The sequence below is a fragment of the Stegostoma tigrinum genome, chromosome 2, assembly GCF_030684315.1.
Source record: "Stegostoma tigrinum isolate sSteTig4 chromosome 2, sSteTig4.hap1, whole genome shotgun sequence".
Taxonomy (NCBI): Eukaryota; Metazoa; Chordata; class Chondrichthyes; order Orectolobiformes; family Stegostomatidae; genus Stegostoma; species Stegostoma tigrinum.
The window spans coordinates 155,198,697-155,218,995 of NC_081355.1; the positions used below are offsets into that span (position 1 = coordinate 155,198,697).

At 47.1% G+C, this 20,299-nt stretch overlaps 1 protein-coding gene across 1 annotated transcript; it reads left to right on the forward strand.

The window, feature by feature from the left end:
• Positions 1 to 1,282: 1,282 nt before the first annotated feature.
• Positions 1,283 to 14,890, forward strand: c2h8orf82 (chromosome 2 C8orf82 homolog). Its single transcript, XM_059642237.1, has 3 exons — positions 1,283 to 1,506; positions 9,939 to 9,987; positions 14,221 to 14,890. The coding sequence occupies exons 1-3, from the start codon at positions 1,348 to 1,350 to the stop codon at positions 14,667 to 14,669; spliced, it is 657 nt and encodes a 218-aa protein (XP_059498220.1). The 5' UTR covers positions 1,283 to 1,347; the 3' UTR covers positions 14,670 to 14,890.
• The last annotated feature ends 5,409 nt before the right edge of the window (positions 14,891 to 20,299 follow it).

A 20,299-nucleotide genomic window follows, 5' to 3' on the forward strand; every position in this document is an offset into this window, starting at 1 on the left:
CCTGACCTCTCTCCTCCAGGTGTAAATGTGGGGAAAGGCGTATGCCATTCAGCCCCTCAAATGTGTTACGCCATTCAATGAGATCATGCCTGATCTTTGGCTTAACTCCATAAACCTGCCTTTAGCCTGTTTTCCTTAATACCCTTGCTCAACAAAAATAAACTATCTCAGATTTAAACTTAACAACTGATCTTATAAGAGACATTTAAGTGACGCTTGGATAGGCACATGGAGGATACTAAAATGTAGGGTGTACAGGTTAGATTGATCTTAGTCAGGATAATAGGTCAGCACAACATCAAGGGCCGAAGGGCCTGTACTGTCCTATGATCTAGTATTAACTGCCACTGGTGGAACAGAGGTCTAAACATCTGCCACCCTTTGATTAGATTAGATTCCCTACAGTGTGGAAACAGGCCCAACAAGTCCATACATCAGAAGCAGAAGCATCCCACCCAGACCCATCCCCCTATAACCCACACACCCCTGAACACTACCGGCAATTTAGCATGGCCAATCCATCTACCCTGCACATCTTTGGACTGTGGGAGGAACCCAGACCACCCGGAGGAAACCCACGCAGAACGGGGAGAATGTGCAAACTCCACACAGACAGTCGCCCGAGGGTGGAATCGAACCCGGGTCCCTGGCGCTGTGAGGCTGCAGTGCTAACCACTGAGCCACCGTGCCACCCTTTGTATGGGGTAGTGCTCAGTAACATCAGTCCTGAATGGTCTGGCTCTAGTTCTCGGACTATGTGCCCTTGTTCGAGAATCCCTGTTCAGTGGAAACAGTTTATTGCTATCTACCCTGGATTTTCCTGTTAATAAAGCATTTGGACAGGTATAGGAATAGGAAAGGTTTAGCGGGATATGGGCCCAGATTAATTTAGGATACCTGGATGAGCTGGACTGAAGGGTCTGTGTCTGCTCTGTACAACTCTATAACTTTGATCAGGTCCTTAACCTTCTAAATTCTAGAGAAAACAAACCGAATTTGCATCATTGCTCGTCATAACAAGTATCATTCTTGTAAAACTACATTGTGCTCCCTTCAAGGTCAATATATCCTTCCTAAGGTACGGTGCCCCTATCTGCTCTCAGTCCTCCAAGTGGGGTCTCAATCCTGTTCCAAAACGTTGCTGTCACAGTTATCCAGAGCCTCCAGGGTGAGAGGAGGTGGTGGGGAACTGATGTGTTCCGGAACCATTTCTGTAGCGCGGAGACTCCAGCCGGACCGTTTCTCCAGCAGGACCCGCGGATCGGACGTATTTCTCCTTGCGCCGGTGACGCGGTGCCCATGGAGACGGGGAAAGGTTAGAGGTCAGGGGTGATCCGGGCCTGCGCGATGGCGCTGCCTGTGGCCGCCTCCGGCTCTCGCCGCCTGTTGCTGCTGTTGGCCCGCGGGGCCTGGAGCACCGTAGGCCGGGGCCTCACCTACAGCCAGGGCCAGAGCCCCGAGCCCAGCATCCGAGAGTACTTCTACTACATCGACCACCAGGGCCAGGTAAACACGTACACCCGCCCGGGGGGGAGGGGGGTGAATACCCGGTGGAGGGGGGTAAATACCCGGTGGAGGGGGGTAATTACCCGGGGGGTAACTAGTAAATGCCCGGGGGAGTGGGGGTAAATACCCGGGGGAGTGGGGGTAAATACCCGGGGGAGTGGGGGTAAATACCCGGGGGAGTGGGGTAAATGCCTGGGGGAGTGGGGGTAAATACCCGGGGGAGTGGGGGTAAATACCCGGGGGAGTGGGGTAAATGCCCGGGGGAGTGGGGGTAAATACCCGGGGGAGTGGGGGTAAATACCCGGGGGAGTGGGGTAAATGCCTGGGGGAGTGGGGTAAATACCCGGGGGAGTGGGGGTAAATGCCCGGGGGAGTGGGGGTAAATGCCCGGGGGAGTGGGGGTAAATGCCCGGGGGAGTGGGGGTAAATACCCGGGGGAGTGGGGGTAAATGCCCGGGGGAGTGGGGGTAAATACCCGGGGGAGTGGGGGTAAATACCCGGGGGAGTGGGGGTAAATACCCGGGGGAGTGGGGGTAAATGCCCGGGGGAGTGGGGGTATATGCCCGGGGGAGTGGGGGTAAATGCCTGGATTATGGGTAAATAATGGGGGAAGGGGGAATACCTGGGAGAAGGGGGAAGTACTGGTGGAGAAGGGGTAACTCCCTGGGGAAGGAGGTAAATAATTGGAAGAAGGAAATAATACCAAGGGGGTGGGAGTAAATACTGGCAGAGAAGGGGTTAATTCTGGGGGGAAGGGAGTAAATCTGGGGGAGAAGGGTAAATACCCGAGAGTGGTGGTCCATACTGGGGGCAGGAGAAAAATACTGGCACAGAAGGCATAAATTCCTGAGGAATGGGGTAAATATCCAGTGTAGGTGGGTAAATACCAGGGAGTGGGGTAAACACCCCATGAGTGGGGCTAAGTAACCGTGGAGTGGGATAAATACCTGGGTGAAATGAGAGTAAATGCCCTGGAATGGGGTAAATATGCTGGGCGTCTATACCCATAGTAAATGCTCAGGGAATGGTAGTAAATACTAAGATATATCTGGTAAAGTCTCACACAGCACAAAGAAAACCGAGATAATAAAGTGTGGAGCTGGATGAACACAACAGGCCGAGCAGCATCTCAGGAGCAGGAAAGCTGACGTTTCGGGCCTAGACCCTTCATCAGAAAATCCAGGCCCGAAACGTCAGCTTTCCTGCTCCTGGGATGCTGCTTGGCCTGCTGTGTTCATCCAGCCTCACACTTTGTTATCTCAGATTCTCCAGCATCAGCAGTTCCTACTATCGCTCTCTCAACATTCTGACTCATTTCTGTTGCAACTTGGCGTTCTTAACAACACCTAGGGCCCACCTACATGCCAGAGGGATTTAGGAAGGTAGCTCACTACCATCCTTCCAAGGCAATTAGTGCTGGATGCTGGCCTGGCCCACGAATGAATGTAAAAAAGTGTCCAAACGCGCTCCTTTTTTTGAACCAGGGGCTGCTAACGTTTTAAAACAGAAGGAATGTATTAATTATAAGGTCTCGTGTTTTGCCAGTAGAGGTTGCTGTATCTCGACATATACAGAGTGGGAGATGTGGAACATTGTCAATGCATCAGGTTCTGTTCATCAAAGGGGCAGCGATAGGGCACTGAGTTGTCATGATCTCAGGACCACATGTATTTGTTGTGACCTTCCCTCAATCACCTTCGGTCCTAAGGAAGGGCCACCAGACCCGAAACGTTTACTCTGCTTTTTTTTACTTCACAGATGCTTCCAGAACGGCTGAAAATGTCCAGCAACTTTTTGTTTTTGTTCCTGATCGACAGCATCCGCAGTTCTTTCTGATTTTACCTCCCTCAATCTTGCTTGGTGTTTAGAACAGTGGGTTAAAGGCAGCATGGCACTATACTTTAAGCTGTCCCTTGTGAATCTGTTGTGATTCTGAGCACCACTTGCTTGTCGCGCCTTGCTTACAGCCTGCCTTTAATTCGCTGTACCTGCTCTACAGCACTGAGACCACAATAACTTTAGAGCATGACCTCTGCCCCATTTTGTTCTGTATATTTTTTTCCATGTTTCTTTCTTCATTCTTTTGCTTCCTAATGGTTCCTATCCAGCCTCATTGAGCTGTTACCACTTCCCCTTTTGGCTTTTGTACCATGAAATATATTTGTATTTAATCTCTCCAGCCCTCTATCCTAACACAGACCTTCAGATTTGCTGTTCTCCCTCCCACCCCGTGTTCCCGGAACGTTCCTCAGAAGACCGACACGATTTGAAACATTAGCTGTGTTTCTCCCTCCCCCCCTCTCTCTATCTCTCTCTCTATCTCTCTCTCTATCTCTCTCCCTCTCTCTCTCCCTCTCTCTCTCCCTCTCTCTCTCCCTCTCTCTCTCCCTCTCTCTCTCCCTCTCTCTCTCCCTCTCTCCCCTCCCCTTCCTCTCTCCCCCCAGCTCCCCAGATGTGGTGTTTCTCCAGCATTTGCTGTTTCTATCCCTATGTGCCTTTCACTTGCCCAAGTCCTATTGGACTTCTAACTTTCCTCAGTTCTGATGAGAGGTTGAAATATTGCTCTCTCCACACGTGCGCCCATGGGGGTGCAAGAAACAACAGCCCTTTAGTTAACGACATCTATTTAAACCTTATCGCTTTAGCAAAGGTAATCGCTTACTGTGAAGTACTATTAAACAGTCAAATTGTCCATGATACCAATTCCCTTAGGCCCACAGTGCAACACCCATTGAAGAGCAGCACTAAGTTCTATTAATGCTTATTTGTAAATCATTGAACACGATGCTGGGTTAACTAAAGAGCAACTTGTCTTTCTGCCGGCTATTTCAAGATCTCAGCATGTCCCAACGGGCCTCACAGCCAATGAAGTGTAATCTTGAAACGTATTCATTGTCATCTGTGGGAAAGCAAACATTGATGTTATGAACTTTGATCTGTATCGACATTTTTGTAGGTCAGTGCTATTGAACTCCCTGTTCATTACAATCGGGATCATCCTGACTGAACCAGTAGATTGCAGGGATATGGTGATGTGGTAATATTACTAGATTAATAATTTAGAGTCTGGTGTCATGTTCTGGAGACATGGATTCCATAAGATGTAGGTGCAGTAGTAGGCCATTCAGCCCACCAGTCTGCTCTACCATTCAGAGAAATCACGTTTGAGCTGATAATTCTTGACTCCACTGTCTGGTCTTCTCCCTTTAACCCTTGATTTATTCACTGATTAAAAATCCATCTATCACAGACTTAGATATCATGACCCAGATTCAAATTCTGAAGAAGAGTCATACCAGATTCAAAATATTAACTCTGATTTCTCTCCACAGATGCTGCCAGACCTGCTGAGTTTCTCCAACCATGCTGAAGGTGGTGGAATTTAAATTCAATGAATAACATTGAAATCGAAAACTGATCTCATTAACAGAGACCAGGATTAGATTTGATTTATTATTGTCACATGTTCCGAGACACAGTGAAAAGTATTGTTTTGCAGGCTTACCAGACAAATTGTACCTTACATCAGATTAATAGGACAGATTGCAGAATGTAGTGTGACAGATACAGAGAGGGTGTAGAGAAAGGCCAACTCTCGTACATCAGAGGCCCATTCATAAGTCTGATAAACAGCAGGGAAAGAGCTTTCCTGAGTCTGTTGGTTCGGGTATTCAAACTTTTATATCTGCCCGATGGAAGATGGTGGAAGAGAGTATAACTGGGGTGGGAGGGATCTTATATTATGATGACTGCTTTCTTGTGGCAGAAGGAAATTTAGATGGAGTCAATGGAAGGAGGTAACAAGGTGCGAAGCTGGATGAACACAGCAGGCCGAGCAGGAAGGCTGACATTTTGGGCCTAGACCCTTAGGGCTGGCTTATGTGATAGACTGGAACGTGTTTACCACTGTGTAATTTCTTGCACTCTTGGGCAGAGCAGTTGCCATACCAAACTGTGATGGCAGCCGGATAGAGTGCTTTCTGTGGTGTATCTATAAAATGTAATGAAACCATAATTGAATTGAAACAATGTTGTTGAGGAGAATACTGAGATACAGGCTACTAGACTAGGTGGGATTGAGGTTCACATGGAAGAGGTATTAGAAATCCTACAGAGGGTGAAGACAGGTAAGTCCCCTGGCCCAGATGGGATTTATCCTAGGAACATCTGGGAGGCCAGAGAGGAGATTGCCGAGCCTTTGGCATTGATCTTTAACTCGTCATTGTCTACAGGAATAGTGCCAGATGACTGGAGGATAGCAAATGTGGTTCCCCTGTTCAAGAAGGTGAGTAGAGACAACCCTGATAATTATAGACCAGTGAGCCTTACCTCAGTTGTTGGTAAATTGTTGGAAAAGGTTATAAGGGATAGGATTTATAATCATCTAGAAAAGAATAAATTGATTAGGGATAGTCAGCACGGTTTTGTGAAGGGAAGGTCGTGCCTCACAAACCTTATTGAGTTCTTTGAGAAGGTGACCAAACAGGTAGATGAGAGTAAACCGGTTGATGTGGTGTATATGGATTTCAGCAAGGCGTTCGATAAGGTTCCCCACAATAGGCTATTGCACAAAATGCGAAGGAATGGAATTGTGGGAGATATAACAGTTTGGATCAGAAATTGGCTTGCTGAAAGAAGACAGAGGGTGGTAGTTGATGGGAAATGTTCATCCTGGAGAGCAGTTACTAGTGGTGTACCGCAAGGGTCGGTGTTGGGTCCACTGCTGTTTGTCATTTTTATAAATGACCTGGATGAGGGCGTAGAAGGATGGGTTCGTAAATTTGCAGACGACATTAAGGTCGGTGGAGTTGTGGATAGTGACGAAGGATGCTGTAGGTTGCAGACAGACATAGATAAGCTGCAGAGCTGGGCTGAGAGGTGGCAAATAAAGTTTAATGCAGACAAGTGTGAGGTGATGCACTTTGGTAGGAGTAACCAGAAGGCAAAGTACAGGGCTAATGGTAAGATTCTTAGCAGTGTAGATGGGCAGAGAGATCTCAGTGTCCATGTACACAGATTCTTGAAAGTTGCCACCCAGGTTGACAGGGCTGTTAAGGAGGCATACAGTGTTTTAGCTTTTATTAATAGAGGGATCGAGTTCCGGAACCAAGAGGTTATGGTGAAGCTGAACAAAACTCTGGTGCGGCTGCACTTGGAGTATTGTGTACAGTTTTGGTCACCGCATTATAAGAAGGATGTGGAAGCTTTGGAAAGGGTGCAGAGGAGATTTACTAGGATGTTGCCTGGTATGGAGGGAAGGTCTTACGAGGAAAGGCTGAGGGACTTGAGGCTGTTTTCATTAGATAGAAGAAGGTTGAGAGGTGACTTAATTGAAACATATAAAATAATCAGAGGGTTAGATAGGGTGGATAGGGAGAGCCTTTTTCCGAGGATGGTGACGGCGAGCTCGAGGGGGCATAGCTTTAAATTGAGGGGTGAAAGATATAGGACAGATGTCAGAGGTAGTTTCTTTATTCAGAGAGTAGTAAGGGTATGGAACGCTTTGCCTGCAACGGTAGTAGATTCGCCAACTTTAGGTACATTTAAGTCGTCATTGGATAAGCATATGGACGTACATGGAATAGTGTAGGTTAGATGGGCTTGAGATCAGTATGACAGGTCAGCACAACATTGAGGGCCAAAGGGCCTGTACTGTGCTGTAATGTTCTATGTTCTATGATTGTTGTAATAATCGCAGCCAGTTCCATAGGGTTAGGTTCTGCTTTTTTTAGGGAATGCAATCTGTCATTTTTACTCAGTCTGGCCTAAAGACCTCTATCAGTGTGGTTGACTCTTAACTGTCCTCTGAAATAGCCTGGCAAGCCACCCACTCCAAAGGATGAGTAACAAAGAACAACACAGCACAGGAACAGGCCTTTCAGCCCACCAAGACTACACTGATGCCATTCTAAACTCAAATCCTTTTGCCTCCACATCGTCTGTATCCCACTGTTCCCAGCCTATTCCGTCAAGATCCGCTTAAACTCTGCTGTTATATCCATGTCCAGCAGCATGTTCCAAGGACTGAACATGTTTTCTGCGAAAAGGAAAACTGGCTTCTCACATCTCCTCGAAACTGTCTCCTTTTACCTTTAGCCTATCTCCCCTAGTGGATACCTACCCTGGGAAAAAGACTCTGACTATCCGTTCTGTCCACGCCTCTCATAATTTTGTAATCTTCTATCAGGTTGCCTGCTAGCCTCCGAAGTTCAAGTGAAGACAAGTCAAGTTTGTGCAATCTCTCCTAATTCATACCTGACCTTGTCAGTGATTTCCACATCGCATAAAAGGAAAAGAGAAGACTGTGTGAAATGAGTGATAACAATTAAAAATATTATTGGACCTGGATATTGTCATCTTGCACAAACTTTAAGTGACTCCCTTCCAATTTTTAAGTGACTCTTGGATGGGCACATGGAGGATAGTAAAATGTAGGGTATACGGGGTAGTTTGATCTTAGCAGGATAATAGGTCGGCACAACATCGAGGGCCAAGGGGCCTGTACTGTGCTGTACTGTTCTATGTTCTATCTTCTGGAATGAAGACTGTCCTGTGGGAGACAAAGCTGTTTATAGATTGTGGCTGATTTATGTTCAGACGTAATAAGCAAACAAACAAAATGTTTGCAATGAATTTTAATATTGTGTTCTAACAGACATAGTATATTTTATTGACTAACAGTTTTTCAGACACTTATAAGCACCAAACTTTAACAGAGAATTTCCGTTCTGTGTGAAAAGCACTGTACTGCAGATGCTGGAAATACTGAGCTATTCTGGCAGCATCAGCTGGGGGAGAGGTGATGTTTCCAATCAATAACCCTTCCAAGGTTTGTGTGGGGTTTCTTTGGACTCACTCAGGATTATTTCTTAACTGGATAAATGCCAAAAGACTTGACCTATGACCCTTCACCTCTGAGATTAAACCAACACCTAAAGCAGGTTATCTAGTCATTTGCCTTGTTACTGTCAGGAACGACCCTGTGTGAAAATTGATGCACCTGTTTCTTTATGATAAAATAGTGGCTACACTTCAAAATGACTTTGCAAGTTATAAAATGTTCCTGAATATCTTGAATGCAGATGCATATACAACACTGGTTTGTATCTGTCATACTTCAACTGTGACATTGTAAGATGTGAAAATTTCAGAGTCCAATGTGTGTATGTGTGATATATATGCACAAAGAAACATAACAAAGTATTTGCAAAAGTAAATCTGGCCCCTCATTACCCACATGTAGGCACAGTGGATTTTTAAACTTAACTTCAGGGGTAGTCTTTGAGGAGTTACTCGTCGTGCCTGGCCTCGTGTTGACCTGAGCATCTGCTAGAACTGATTAGCCTGGAACTGGGCGGGTATGAGTTACACTGTGTGCTGCTGAAGAGATGCACAAGGTAGCCTGTACAAACAGCTGCAGCATCGTGTTATCATCTTCCTGTCCCTGTAAAGCAAGTACTGCACAGAATTAATGGAAATGACACTTTCGGGGAGTCGCCACAGTTAGGTGTGTACGATGAGACAGTATCATATTCACATTGGACACAACAGGGGGCAGTGTTGTATCCACATCATACACAAGCCAGTGCCATCTCCGTATCTTACAGCATCTCACTTTTTATGTTGTAATCATTATTAAGTTAAGCATTTTAAAACGCCAGGAATGCCAGCTGTAGCTCACTTTGCTCTGAATCGGGAGGATGTGAGGTCAAGCCTTGCTCCAGGTGCCTGAGTTGTCGCACTAAGGGGAGTGCTGCACAGCCCAAAGTCACTATGTAAATGTATCCTTTTCTTGTTTAAGGAGCAGCCAGATGGTTGTCCAAGTGGTTATATCACTGGACTAGGAATCAAATGCCTTGGCGCTGAGGGGCCAAATCCCACCATGCAGTTGCTGGAGTATTTAAGCTAAAGCAATTAGTAAAACTGGACTGGATAGCTAGTCTCATTAATGATGACCGTAAAGCCAATATCAGTTATTGTAAGCCACTCATATGGTCCTGTAGTGAAGAAATCTGCAAACATTACTTGGTGTGGACTACATGTGACTCCAGGCTCAGCACACTGTGGTTGGTTCACAACAGCCCCAACAATCCACTCAGTCTAAGGACAATTACAGTTGCTGGCCCAGATGATCCTATTCCCTGAAAGATTCAGTGGAAGAATTCCTGCTGTAACTATTGAACTCCCAGCTCTTTTGGCCTTTCCAGTGTTTTAAAAAGCTTAATTTAACAATGATTACAACATAAAAAGTGAGATGCTGTAAGATACGGAGATGGCACTGGCTTGTGGGTACAACACTGCCCCATGTTGTGTCCAGTGTGAATATGAAACTGTCTCACTGTACACGGCGCGGATACGTGTTGTGCTGTTGTATATGATGCTGTCCCATTGCATATGAAGCAGATACAACGTTATCTTGTGTTTTCTTGCAGCTCTTCCTTGATGACACAAAGGTGAAAAATTTCATCACCTGCTTTAAAGGTGAGTGTAGCTGTATCCCTGATACCTTAGACTTCAATGAGTACATCTGACTTCACCCAATGAATCAGTTAATGTGGCAGGCTGTTAGAAACACTGTCATGTGTTCACAAAAGGATTTGTTTCCAATGAGCAGATCGGGACTCCTGTGATCACCCTGTCCAGTTCTGGCCCATACGTGTCCCCACAGCAATGTGGTTGACTCTTAACTGCCCTCTGGACAATAAATGCTGGCCTAGCCAGGGATGCCCTCATCCCGTTGTTGAATTAACAAACAAAATGTACATCCCCCTGTCTGGAATAGCAATATGGACTGTCTCCAACATTCCCCTAACACACAGGGTCATGATAGCGCAAAGAAAAAGGCCATTTGGCACATCGGATCAATCCTAGCTCTCTTCACGCCATTGAGTCAGCCCCATTCCACTGCTGAGTCCCTAGCCCTTGCAAAGTGTTTGTCTCAAGTCCCTATCATTGGAGGATTGAGTACAGGAGTAAAGACATTTTGCTACAACGGTATATAATCTTGGTCAGCCCAGGCCTGGAGGTGAATGACACGGAGTTACAGGTTATTCAGGAACCTGACCTTAAGATCAACCATGGTCTTCCTGAAGGTGGAGCTGGCACAGAGTGACGAATGACCCACTGCTGCTGCTGTTCAGTCCTTTGTTCCCTTTGAAATCATTCATCACTCTATTTCCAGGTCATTGCTTCCGACTTCCTCATACTCTCCGTGAATGTCTCGCCCAAAACCTTACACCTGTGTAGTGACAATCTTGTACACCCTGGTCAGCTCCACATGCCAAGTTAATTTGTTCCAAAGGGATCAACCCCATGCTTCCCCAACCCATCATAGTTTCATTGAATGCCAGAGAAGCTTGTTTATACCGTAGACACACTCCTTGTGAAAGGCAGGCCCGAATGTGAATCGTTTAATTTGACCAAATAAGCTCGAGAGGGTCAGGTAATATCTGTAGTTCGGAAACAGACAAGGATTAACTTGTGTTTGAACATGCCTCAGGAAAGCCATTAACAGGAAGCAGACTGTAGGAATAAGTGGGCAAGAGTGGTGTGCCACAGGGGTTGGTGCAGGGGCTTCATAGAACATTGCAGCACAGTACAGGCCCTTCGGCCCTCTATGTTGTGCCGACCTGTCATACCAATCTGAAACCCATCTAACCTACACTATTCCATGTACGTCCATACGCTTGTCCAATGATGACTTAAATGTACCTAAAGTTGACGAATCTACTACCGTTGCAGGCAAAGCGTTTCATTCCCTTACTACTCTCTGAGTAAAGAAACTACCTCTGACATCTGTCCTATATCTTTCACCCCTCAATTTAAAGCTATGCCCCCTCGTGCTCGCCAACACCATCCTAGGAAAAAGGCTCTCCCTATCCACCCTATCTAACCCTCTGATTATTTTATATGTTTCAATTAAGTCACCTCTCAACCTTCTTCTCTCTAATGAAAACAGCCTCAAGTCCCTCAGCCTTTCCTCGTAAGACCTTCCCTCCATACCAGGCAACATCCTAGTAAATCTCCTCTGCACCCTTTCCAAAGCTTCCACATCCTTCTTATAATGCGGTGACCAGAACTGTACACAATACTCCAAGTGCGGCCGCACCAGAGTTTTGTACAGCTGCAGCATAACCTCTTGGTTCCGGAACTCAACTGTTTACATTTTATAAAAATGATTCAGAGATGGGATTGCAGGTAAGGAGCTGGTAACATCTGTGTAGAGAAATCAGAGTTAACATTTCAGGTTCGGTGACCCTTCCTCAGAACCCCTCTGGTCCACAAGCTCCACAACAACATTCTGGATGCTACCCACACCCCCTAAGTCCTCCAAGACTTTCAGTTCCCTGGTCCCCAACATCTCAACTTCACCCAGGACATCCAATCCCTGTACACCTGTATCCCCCACGCAGTTGGACTAAAAGCCCTCCATTTCTTTGTCTCCCATAGGCGCAACCAGCCCCCTTCCACCAAGACCTTCATCTTCCTAATGGAACTGGTCCTAACCCTCAACAACTTTTCCTTTAACTCCTTCCACTTCCTACAAATTATAGGCACCCGTATGGATCCAAGCTATGCCTGCCTCTTTGTAGGATACACGGAACTGTTCCTGTTCCGCTGTTACACCGGCACCATCCCTCCCCTGTTCCTCGGCTACATTAACTGTGTTTGCACTGCCTTGTGTTCCTTGAACTTGAACAATTCATCAGCTTTACTAACAGCTTTCAGCCCAACCTCAAATTCAGCCGGACCATCTCCGATTCCTCCCTCTCCTTCCTGGACCCCTCTGTCTCCATACCCGGCTGATCCGGAATGCCCTCAACTACATCTCTTACGTTTCCCGCACTTCTGCCCTCAAACCCCCTCCCCCCCCCAATAAAAAATAAAGACAGAATCCCCCTGGTCTTCATATTCCACCCCACCACCCTCCACATTGCAACGTAACATCCTCTGTCACTTCCGACCCCACTACCACATATTTCCCTCCCCACCCCTATCTGCCTTTTGTAGGGACTGCTCACTCTGCAGCACCCTTGTCCATTCCATGCTCCCCAACGACCCCACCACCCCCTGCATCTTTCCCTGCAACCACAGGGAGTGCTATGCCTGACCCTACACCTCCCCGTCACCTCCATTCAAGGCCCCAGACGAACTCCAAATCTGTCTATCCTCTAACCTGGTTGACTGAATCCATTGTTCCTGATGTGGCCTCCTCTACATTGATGAGACCAAACACTCAGCGACTGACGTGTGGAGCATCTGTGTTCTGTGTGTGATAATCAAGAGGACCTTCCAGTTGTGAATCAGTTTAACTTACCTGTCCTAATTCCTTAGTGACATGTCCATCCTGGGCCTCCTTCCAGTGCCACAATTACACCAACCGCAACTGAGAGGAGCAACGCCTCATATTCCACCTCAGGAGCATATAGCCTGATGGCCGAAACATGGAATTCACCCGTTTTAAAATCTGCGCACCCCTGGTCTCATTCCATTTCCAACCCTCCCTCTCATCCTCACCTCCTTGACCTGACACAACCTGTCCATCTTCTTTCCCTCCTATCCATGCCGCCCTTCCCACTGACCAATCCCTGGAATTCCCCTCCCTAATAGCATTGTGGGTTAACCCACAGCAGGAGGACTGCAGCAGTTCAAGAAGGCAGCTCACCCCACCTTCTCGAGGGGCAACTAGGGAGGGGTAGTAAATCCTGCCCCAGCCAGTGGCACCCACGTCCCACAAATGAATAGAAAAGAAAACTACCCCCAATGTATCCACCTATCACCATCTCACCTACCCTCCCCCAGCCATACCTCTCCCCGCTCTATTTCCAGCTCCCAGCTCCCTTCCCCCTCCCCAGTCCTGATGAAGGGTCCTGACCTGAAACGTTGACTTCCCTGCTCCTTTGATGTTGCCACCCCGGCTGTCCCCCTCCAACTCCACACTATATTGACTCCATAAGTACTGAGTATGTCATAACATGGCTGTTTCTTTCTAAAAGTACCGGGTGAAAATTATCCTCAGTCTCTCGTTTATCAGCAATGGAAAGAAAATCTTCCAGTGAATTTGAATTTCTTTGTGATAAGTACTGTTGGCTCCAGGAGCTGACAGATTTCTGCTTTCAGTACCTAGGCTTTACATCCATCCCTCTTACATTTGTTGTCGCCATTTGGAATATGGAATAAAACTCTTTTGGCCCTCCCTCAGCAATGTTCTAGGCTGACGAGGGCTTCTCAGTCTCTATTTCCCACGATACTATCCCCTTTACACTGACAGTGTGAGGACAGGTAACAGTCCAGAGCTGGATTAAGAGACTGGTCTGTGAGGAACCTAGCAAAAATTGCGTTTATCTTTGTTGTCCGTCAGCCAGTTAACCTGAAGCAAATGGAAGCCCATTTCACTAGGAGAGGATTGAATGTTCTGAACGAGTATACCATCCGTGCCACCTTGTCAATCTTCATTTATACTGTGAACTCAAACTTTCAGAAACAGTGGCCTTCATCCCATGAATGAAATTTTAGACGATTCCTTAACTGTATCTCTATTATTTTCCTCCACCACTGGATGAGATAGAGTTGCACATAGCCCTGAATTCCATTGAGATTGTAATGGTGGTGAGGTTATTTTACAGTGATTTGGGGACTTGTTGCTTGGTGTGTAGCCCATTTCATTAAAACACCTCTCTTTTTCTCTCTTTGTCTCTGTGGATCATCAAACAGATAAACAGTTTCTCGTTTTCTTCTTCAAGCAACTCAGGAAGAACTCTACCGGCCGCTACCAGGAGTTCCCCTATGTGTCGCTGTGCGGCCGTGAGCGGAACTTTGTACGCTGTGATGACCTTCCTGTTGTGTTCACCCACCTGATCAAAGGTGAAGGCTCTGAGCAGGAGCTGCTGTCCTACTGTGGGGGTGGGGACAAGCTGGCTGTGCAGTTTGAACCTGAGCGGTTGTTCATGCCGGAGAATGGCCGAGTCTATCACCCAGCCCCAGAGAGATCAGGCGGGGTTGGGCTGGTTAAATCCTCCCTGGCCTTTGAGCTCAGCCCTCAGTTCGAGTACAGCGATGGTAGACCTGACAGCGGCCCACCATCGCATTTCCACTGGAACGGTCAGCGTTACAGACTGACCAACGAACTCTCCTCAATCATCATGAGTAGAAAACCTGCCTAGCAGGGATCTGGCTTCTTTGCTAATGGGAGCTGACATCGACATGTAGCAAAGGTCATACTGGAATATCAGAAAGATAAAATATTGTAATTATGATCCTGACCCCTTACTCATTACCTCAAAGGCTGTGGGAAAGAAACTGTAATTGACCAGCTTCTGGGGAAACTGTACATCTCTGTAACCAGGGTTGGAGGGGGTATTAAATCACAACTCATCTCCCTGTCCTGACTGAGTGTGATGTGTTTGCATTTCTCGTACTTGAATTGTCAATAACGGACTCACTAAGGTGCAGTGCACCACTGCCGCATCTCAATGTGCGTTGGCTGGGAAGTCATCATTAAGTGAGCATTGATTTTTAAAAAAAAATTTTCTGTCCCTGTCTAGTTTGTACCCGGAGACATTCCATCATCCACCCAGAGAGAGTGAGCCCACACCCACCAGTGTACTCACCACAGCTGAATGCCAGAGCATGACCTCTGGTGACACTGCGCTCTAATAGTTTGACTATGAGCTTGAGGTGGAGTGGGGGCGTGGTTGGAAGCTTTGGCAGGTTCGCACTGAGCAGGGATTGAACCTGGGACCTGCTGCTGTCTGCGGCACAGTGTGACATTTTGAATCCCGACACCCAAATACCTTCAGCATTCCTTATGAGTTTGACTGTGGAACCATAAAATGCTTGGCATTGCAGGTGTGGGCTCGTTATGAACTAGACCGAGACTGTCAGCATGCATTTCAGTCAGATTTGTGCATTCTGAAGAGAGAATTTGATGTCACTGCGGGTTTCCAGTTACACGCTGTCCAAAGATTGTACTATCTGTTTGAGTGTCAACTGATGTCAGTGACTGGTCGTGCATGTAGCAATCAGTAGATGGAAGCATCTTCTCACAATCATTATTTAGACATTGTTAACTATTTCATTCCATCAGTATAATAAAGAAAATCATTTTAATATTGAACACAGCACTAACTTCATTTACTCAGTGAAGCACAAAGCACATTTGCTGTAAAAATATTTATTGGTGGAAGTGACAACTGAATAAATGTTCTTAGGTTATGGGATATATGAACTGGAGTTAGGAGCAGAAGTAGGCCATTCAGCCCTTCAAGCCTGCTGTGCTATTCAATAAGATTGTGGCTGACCTGTTCATGTTCTGACTGGCACATTCCCATCTACCTTTGATTCCTTTGCCTATTTGAGAATCTGTCAACTACTTTCTGACAGTTTCAAAGTCACCCAAGCCTCTGAAAGAAAATAATTCCCTTCATCTCAGCCTTAAAGTAGTATCTGCTAATTTTAAGTGTCCCCAGGTTCACACCTAACCTACAGGAGGGAACATCCTTTCCACATCCACCCTGCCAAGGCCACTCAGGATCTTATACACTTAAATCATGTCACCACCCAATCTTGTAGATGTTTTTAATCAACCTGTTCAGAGATGTAACACAGTGTGGAGCCGGAGGAACACAGCAAGACAGGCAGGATCATAGGAACAGGAAAGTCGACGTTTTGGGCTGGCACCCTTCTTCAGAAAATCTGAACTAAGGTCCCGTACTGAAATGTCAGATAGCTAGTTTTGAGAAGATTTGTAGCTCAGATTGAGGTTCTGGATGTGAGTTTGCTCGCTGAGCTGGAAGGTTAGTTTTTAGACGTTTCGTCACCATTCTAGGTAACATCATCAGTGAGCCTCCGACGAAGCGCTGGTGTTATGTCCCGCTTTCTATTTATCTGGTTAGGTTTCCTTGGGTTGGTGATGTCACCAACACAGGAAATGACATCACCAACCCAAGGAAACCGCATTTCCCACAACACATCCCTCACACCCCGTCCCTGCAATAACAACCATCCTCCGACACTCCCGCCATCTGCAATCTGACCCCACCACCAAAGACATTTTTACCTCCCCACCTTTATCTGCCTTCCGGAGGGACCACTCTCTCCGTGACTCCCTTGTCCGCTCCACACTCCCCTCCAGCCCCACCACACCCGGCACTTTTCCCTACAACCAAGGAAGTGCTACACTTGCCCCCACACCTCCTCACTCACCTCCATCCCAGGCCCTTCAAAATCTCCCCTCCCCCCACCGCATTCCAAAACCAGCCCATCTCATCCCTGCCTCCCTAACCTGTCCTTCCTTCCACCTATCCCCTCCTCTCACCTCAAGCTCCACCCTCATCCCCGACCTACTAACCTCATCCCGTCTCCTTGACCTGTCTGTCCTCCCTCGACTGGACCTATCTCCTTCCTACCTCCCCATCTACACTCACCTTTACTAACTCCATCCCCGCCTCTTTGACTTGTCTGTCTCCCCTCCACCTATTTTCTCCTTTATCCATCTTCTATCTGCCTCCCCCTCTTTCCCTATTTATTTCAGAACCTCCTTCCCCTCCCCCATTTCTGAAGAAGGGTCTCGGCCCGAAACGTCAGCTTTCCTGCTCCTCTGATGCTGCTGTGTTCATCCAGCTGTACACTTTGTTATCACAGTATTTGAGATGTAGGTCCCACTAATCCCTGCATTACTCAAGTAAAACATTTGAGTTTACATTCCATTCCTCTTGTAATAAAGGAAAAGCATTCCATTTGCCTTAGTCACTTGCTTTACCTTTGTGAGCACTAGAATACTTTAGATCAGGTGTGTTCAGTTTCTAGTCAATGGTTACCCCCAGGATCTTAATAGTGGGGGATACAGTGAAGCTAATGCCATGGAATGTCAAGAGATGATGGTTAGCTTCTCTCTCGTCCAGCATTCATTTACCACTCTTCGGCCTAAGCCTGGATATAGACCAGATCGTGCAGCATTTGAATATGGACTCCTTCAGTGTCTGAGGAATTGCGATGCTACGGAACATCATGCAATCATCGGTGAACATCCCCACTTTGACCCAATGATGGATGGAATGTTATTGATGAAGCGGCCGAGGATGTTTGGGCCTTGGACACTACCCTGAGGAACTCTTGCAGAGATGTCCTGGAGCTGAGGTGACTGACGTCCAACAACCGCGACCATCTTCCTCTGTACCAGGATAACAAAGTGTGGGGCTGGATGAACGCAGCAGGCCATGCAGCATCTTACGAGCCCATGAAGGGTGTAGGCCCGAAATGTCAGCTTTCGTGCTCCTAAGGTGCTGCTTGGCCTGCTGTGTTCATCCAGCTTCACACTTTGTTATCTCGGATTCTCCAGCATCTGCAGTTCCCATTATCTCTGATACAATTTCTTCCTCTGTACCAGGTCTGTCAGACTCCAGCAAGCAGATATTTTGCTCCGTATAGCCATCGATTCCAGTTTTTGTTGGGGTCCTTGATGCCACACTTGGTCAAATGTGGCCTGGATGTCAAGGGCTGTGACTCCCTCCTCACCTCTGGAGTTCAGCTGTTTTGCCCATTCAGCAAGGCATCCCCGACCAGGTTACTGCCGAGCTGGTTGATGATCGAGAGGAGACTGATGGAGCAGTAATCGGCTGTGTTGGATTTGTCCTGCTTCTTGTGTACAGAACACACCTGGGAAATTTTCTGCGTTGTTGAGTAGATCCCAGTGTTGTTACTGTACTGGAACAGCTTGGCTCGGGGACCGGCAAGTTCTGGAGCACAAGTCTTCAGTACTATTGCTGGAATGTTCTCAGGGCCCGCGGTCTTTGCAGTATCCAATGCCTTTGACAGTTTCTTGATATCGTGTGACATGATTGAATTGGCTGAAGACTGGTATCTGTGATGCTCAGGACTTCTAGAGGAAGCCAAAATAAATCATTGACTCAGCGCTAGAGGTTGAAGTGTCTTGCCAATGTGTCAGCCTTTTGCACTGGCGTGTTACCTTCCCCATCATTAAAGATGGGGATATTTTCGCAAACCTCCTCATCGAATCATACAACACAGAGGAGACCCTCAAGAGCAGCACCAGGCAGACCTGAAGAGGAGATGTCAACCTGGTGAAGCCACCAGACACGATTACTTGCACACTACTTGCAAGTGATCCCACAACCAACGGATCAGATCTAAGCTCTGCAGCCCTGCCACATCCAATGGTGAATGGTGGTGGACAATTAAACAATTCACTGGAGGAGATTTTGACAAGGCCCCACATCAAACACTGATAAAGAAGCACATAGGATCCAGGGTAACTCGGCAAAATGAATACAAAGATAACAAAGTGTGGAGCTGGATGAACACAGCAGGCCAAGCAGCGTCTTAGGAGCTGGGCGGCTGATGTTTCGGGCCTAGATCCTTTTCTGAAGAAGGGTCCACGCCCGAAACATCAGCCTTCCTGCTCCTGAGATGCTGCTTGGCCTGCTGTGTTCATCCAGCTCCACACTTTGTTATCTCAGATTCTCCAGCATCTGCAGTTCCTACTATCTATAAAATGAATATGAAACTGGCTGAATGTTAGGAGACAGAGGACGGTGGTAAAAGGCTGTTTATGTGACTGGAGGCCAATGTCCATTGGTGTACCACAGGGACCAGTGCTGGGTCTCTTACTGATACAGATGAGCATGTGGGAGGGATGAGAGGTAATCCTGAAGATGATGTAAAGATTGGCTGGGTAGTTAATAGTGAAGAAGTTGTTGGGTGACAGGAAGATGTGGACTGGTTGGCTGCACGAGCAGACGGAATTTAACCCCAAAAAATGTGAAGTGATGCAATTTGAAACAAGTAACAAGACAAGGAAGTACTGAATGAATGGCAGGACACTAGGAAGCTCAGAGGAACAGAGGGATCTGGGAGTGCTTGTCCACAGATCCCTGAAGGTGGCAGCACAGGTCAATAGGGCATGAGGAGACATGTGAGATATTTGGCTTTAACAGGTACGCCATTGATTTTAAGAGAAGCGAGGTTTTGTTGGAGCTATACAAGCTTTGGGTCTGGCCACAGCTGGAGTACTGTGTGCAGTCCTGTAGGAGGGATGTGATTGTACTGGGGGGAGTGTGAAGGTGCAGAGGAGGTTTGCCAGGGTGTGGCCTGGGTTGCAACATTTCAGCAACAGAGAGAGAGGTTGGATAAGCTCAGGTTGAGGAGAGAGGGCTGAGGGGTAATCTAGTGGAGGTGTAAATAATTATGAGGGGTGTGGACGGGCTGGATAGAAAGCAATAACAAGGAGGCACCATTTTAAGGTGAAGGGTTTAGAGGGAACTTGGGGAAAATTCTTTTCACCCAGACATTGATGGGAATCTGGACTGCAGTGCCTGGCTGGGCAGTAGAAGTGGGGAACCTTGCAACCTTTAAAACATACGTTAGATGAGAAGTTGAAATGTCACAACATTCATGGCTATGGGAAGTGCTGGAAAGTGGGATTAGTGTAGATAGGTTGGCACAGACTCAATGGGCTGGCTTGCCCTCCTGCACTCTCCATTGAACCAGGGTTGATTGCCTGGCTTGATGGTAATGGTTGAGTGGGGGATATGCCGGGCCATGAGGTTACAGATTGTGCTGGAGTACAGTTCTGCTGTTGATGGCCCACAGCGCCTCATGGAAGCTCAGTCTCGAATGGCTAGATCTGTACGAAGTCTGTCCTATTTGGCACGGTCTTAATGCCACACAACATGATGGAGGTTGTTCTCAATGTGAAGGCAGGAGTTCGTCTCCACAAGGTCTGTGCGATGGTCTCTCTTACCGCTATTGTCATGGGCAGATACATCTGCAGCCG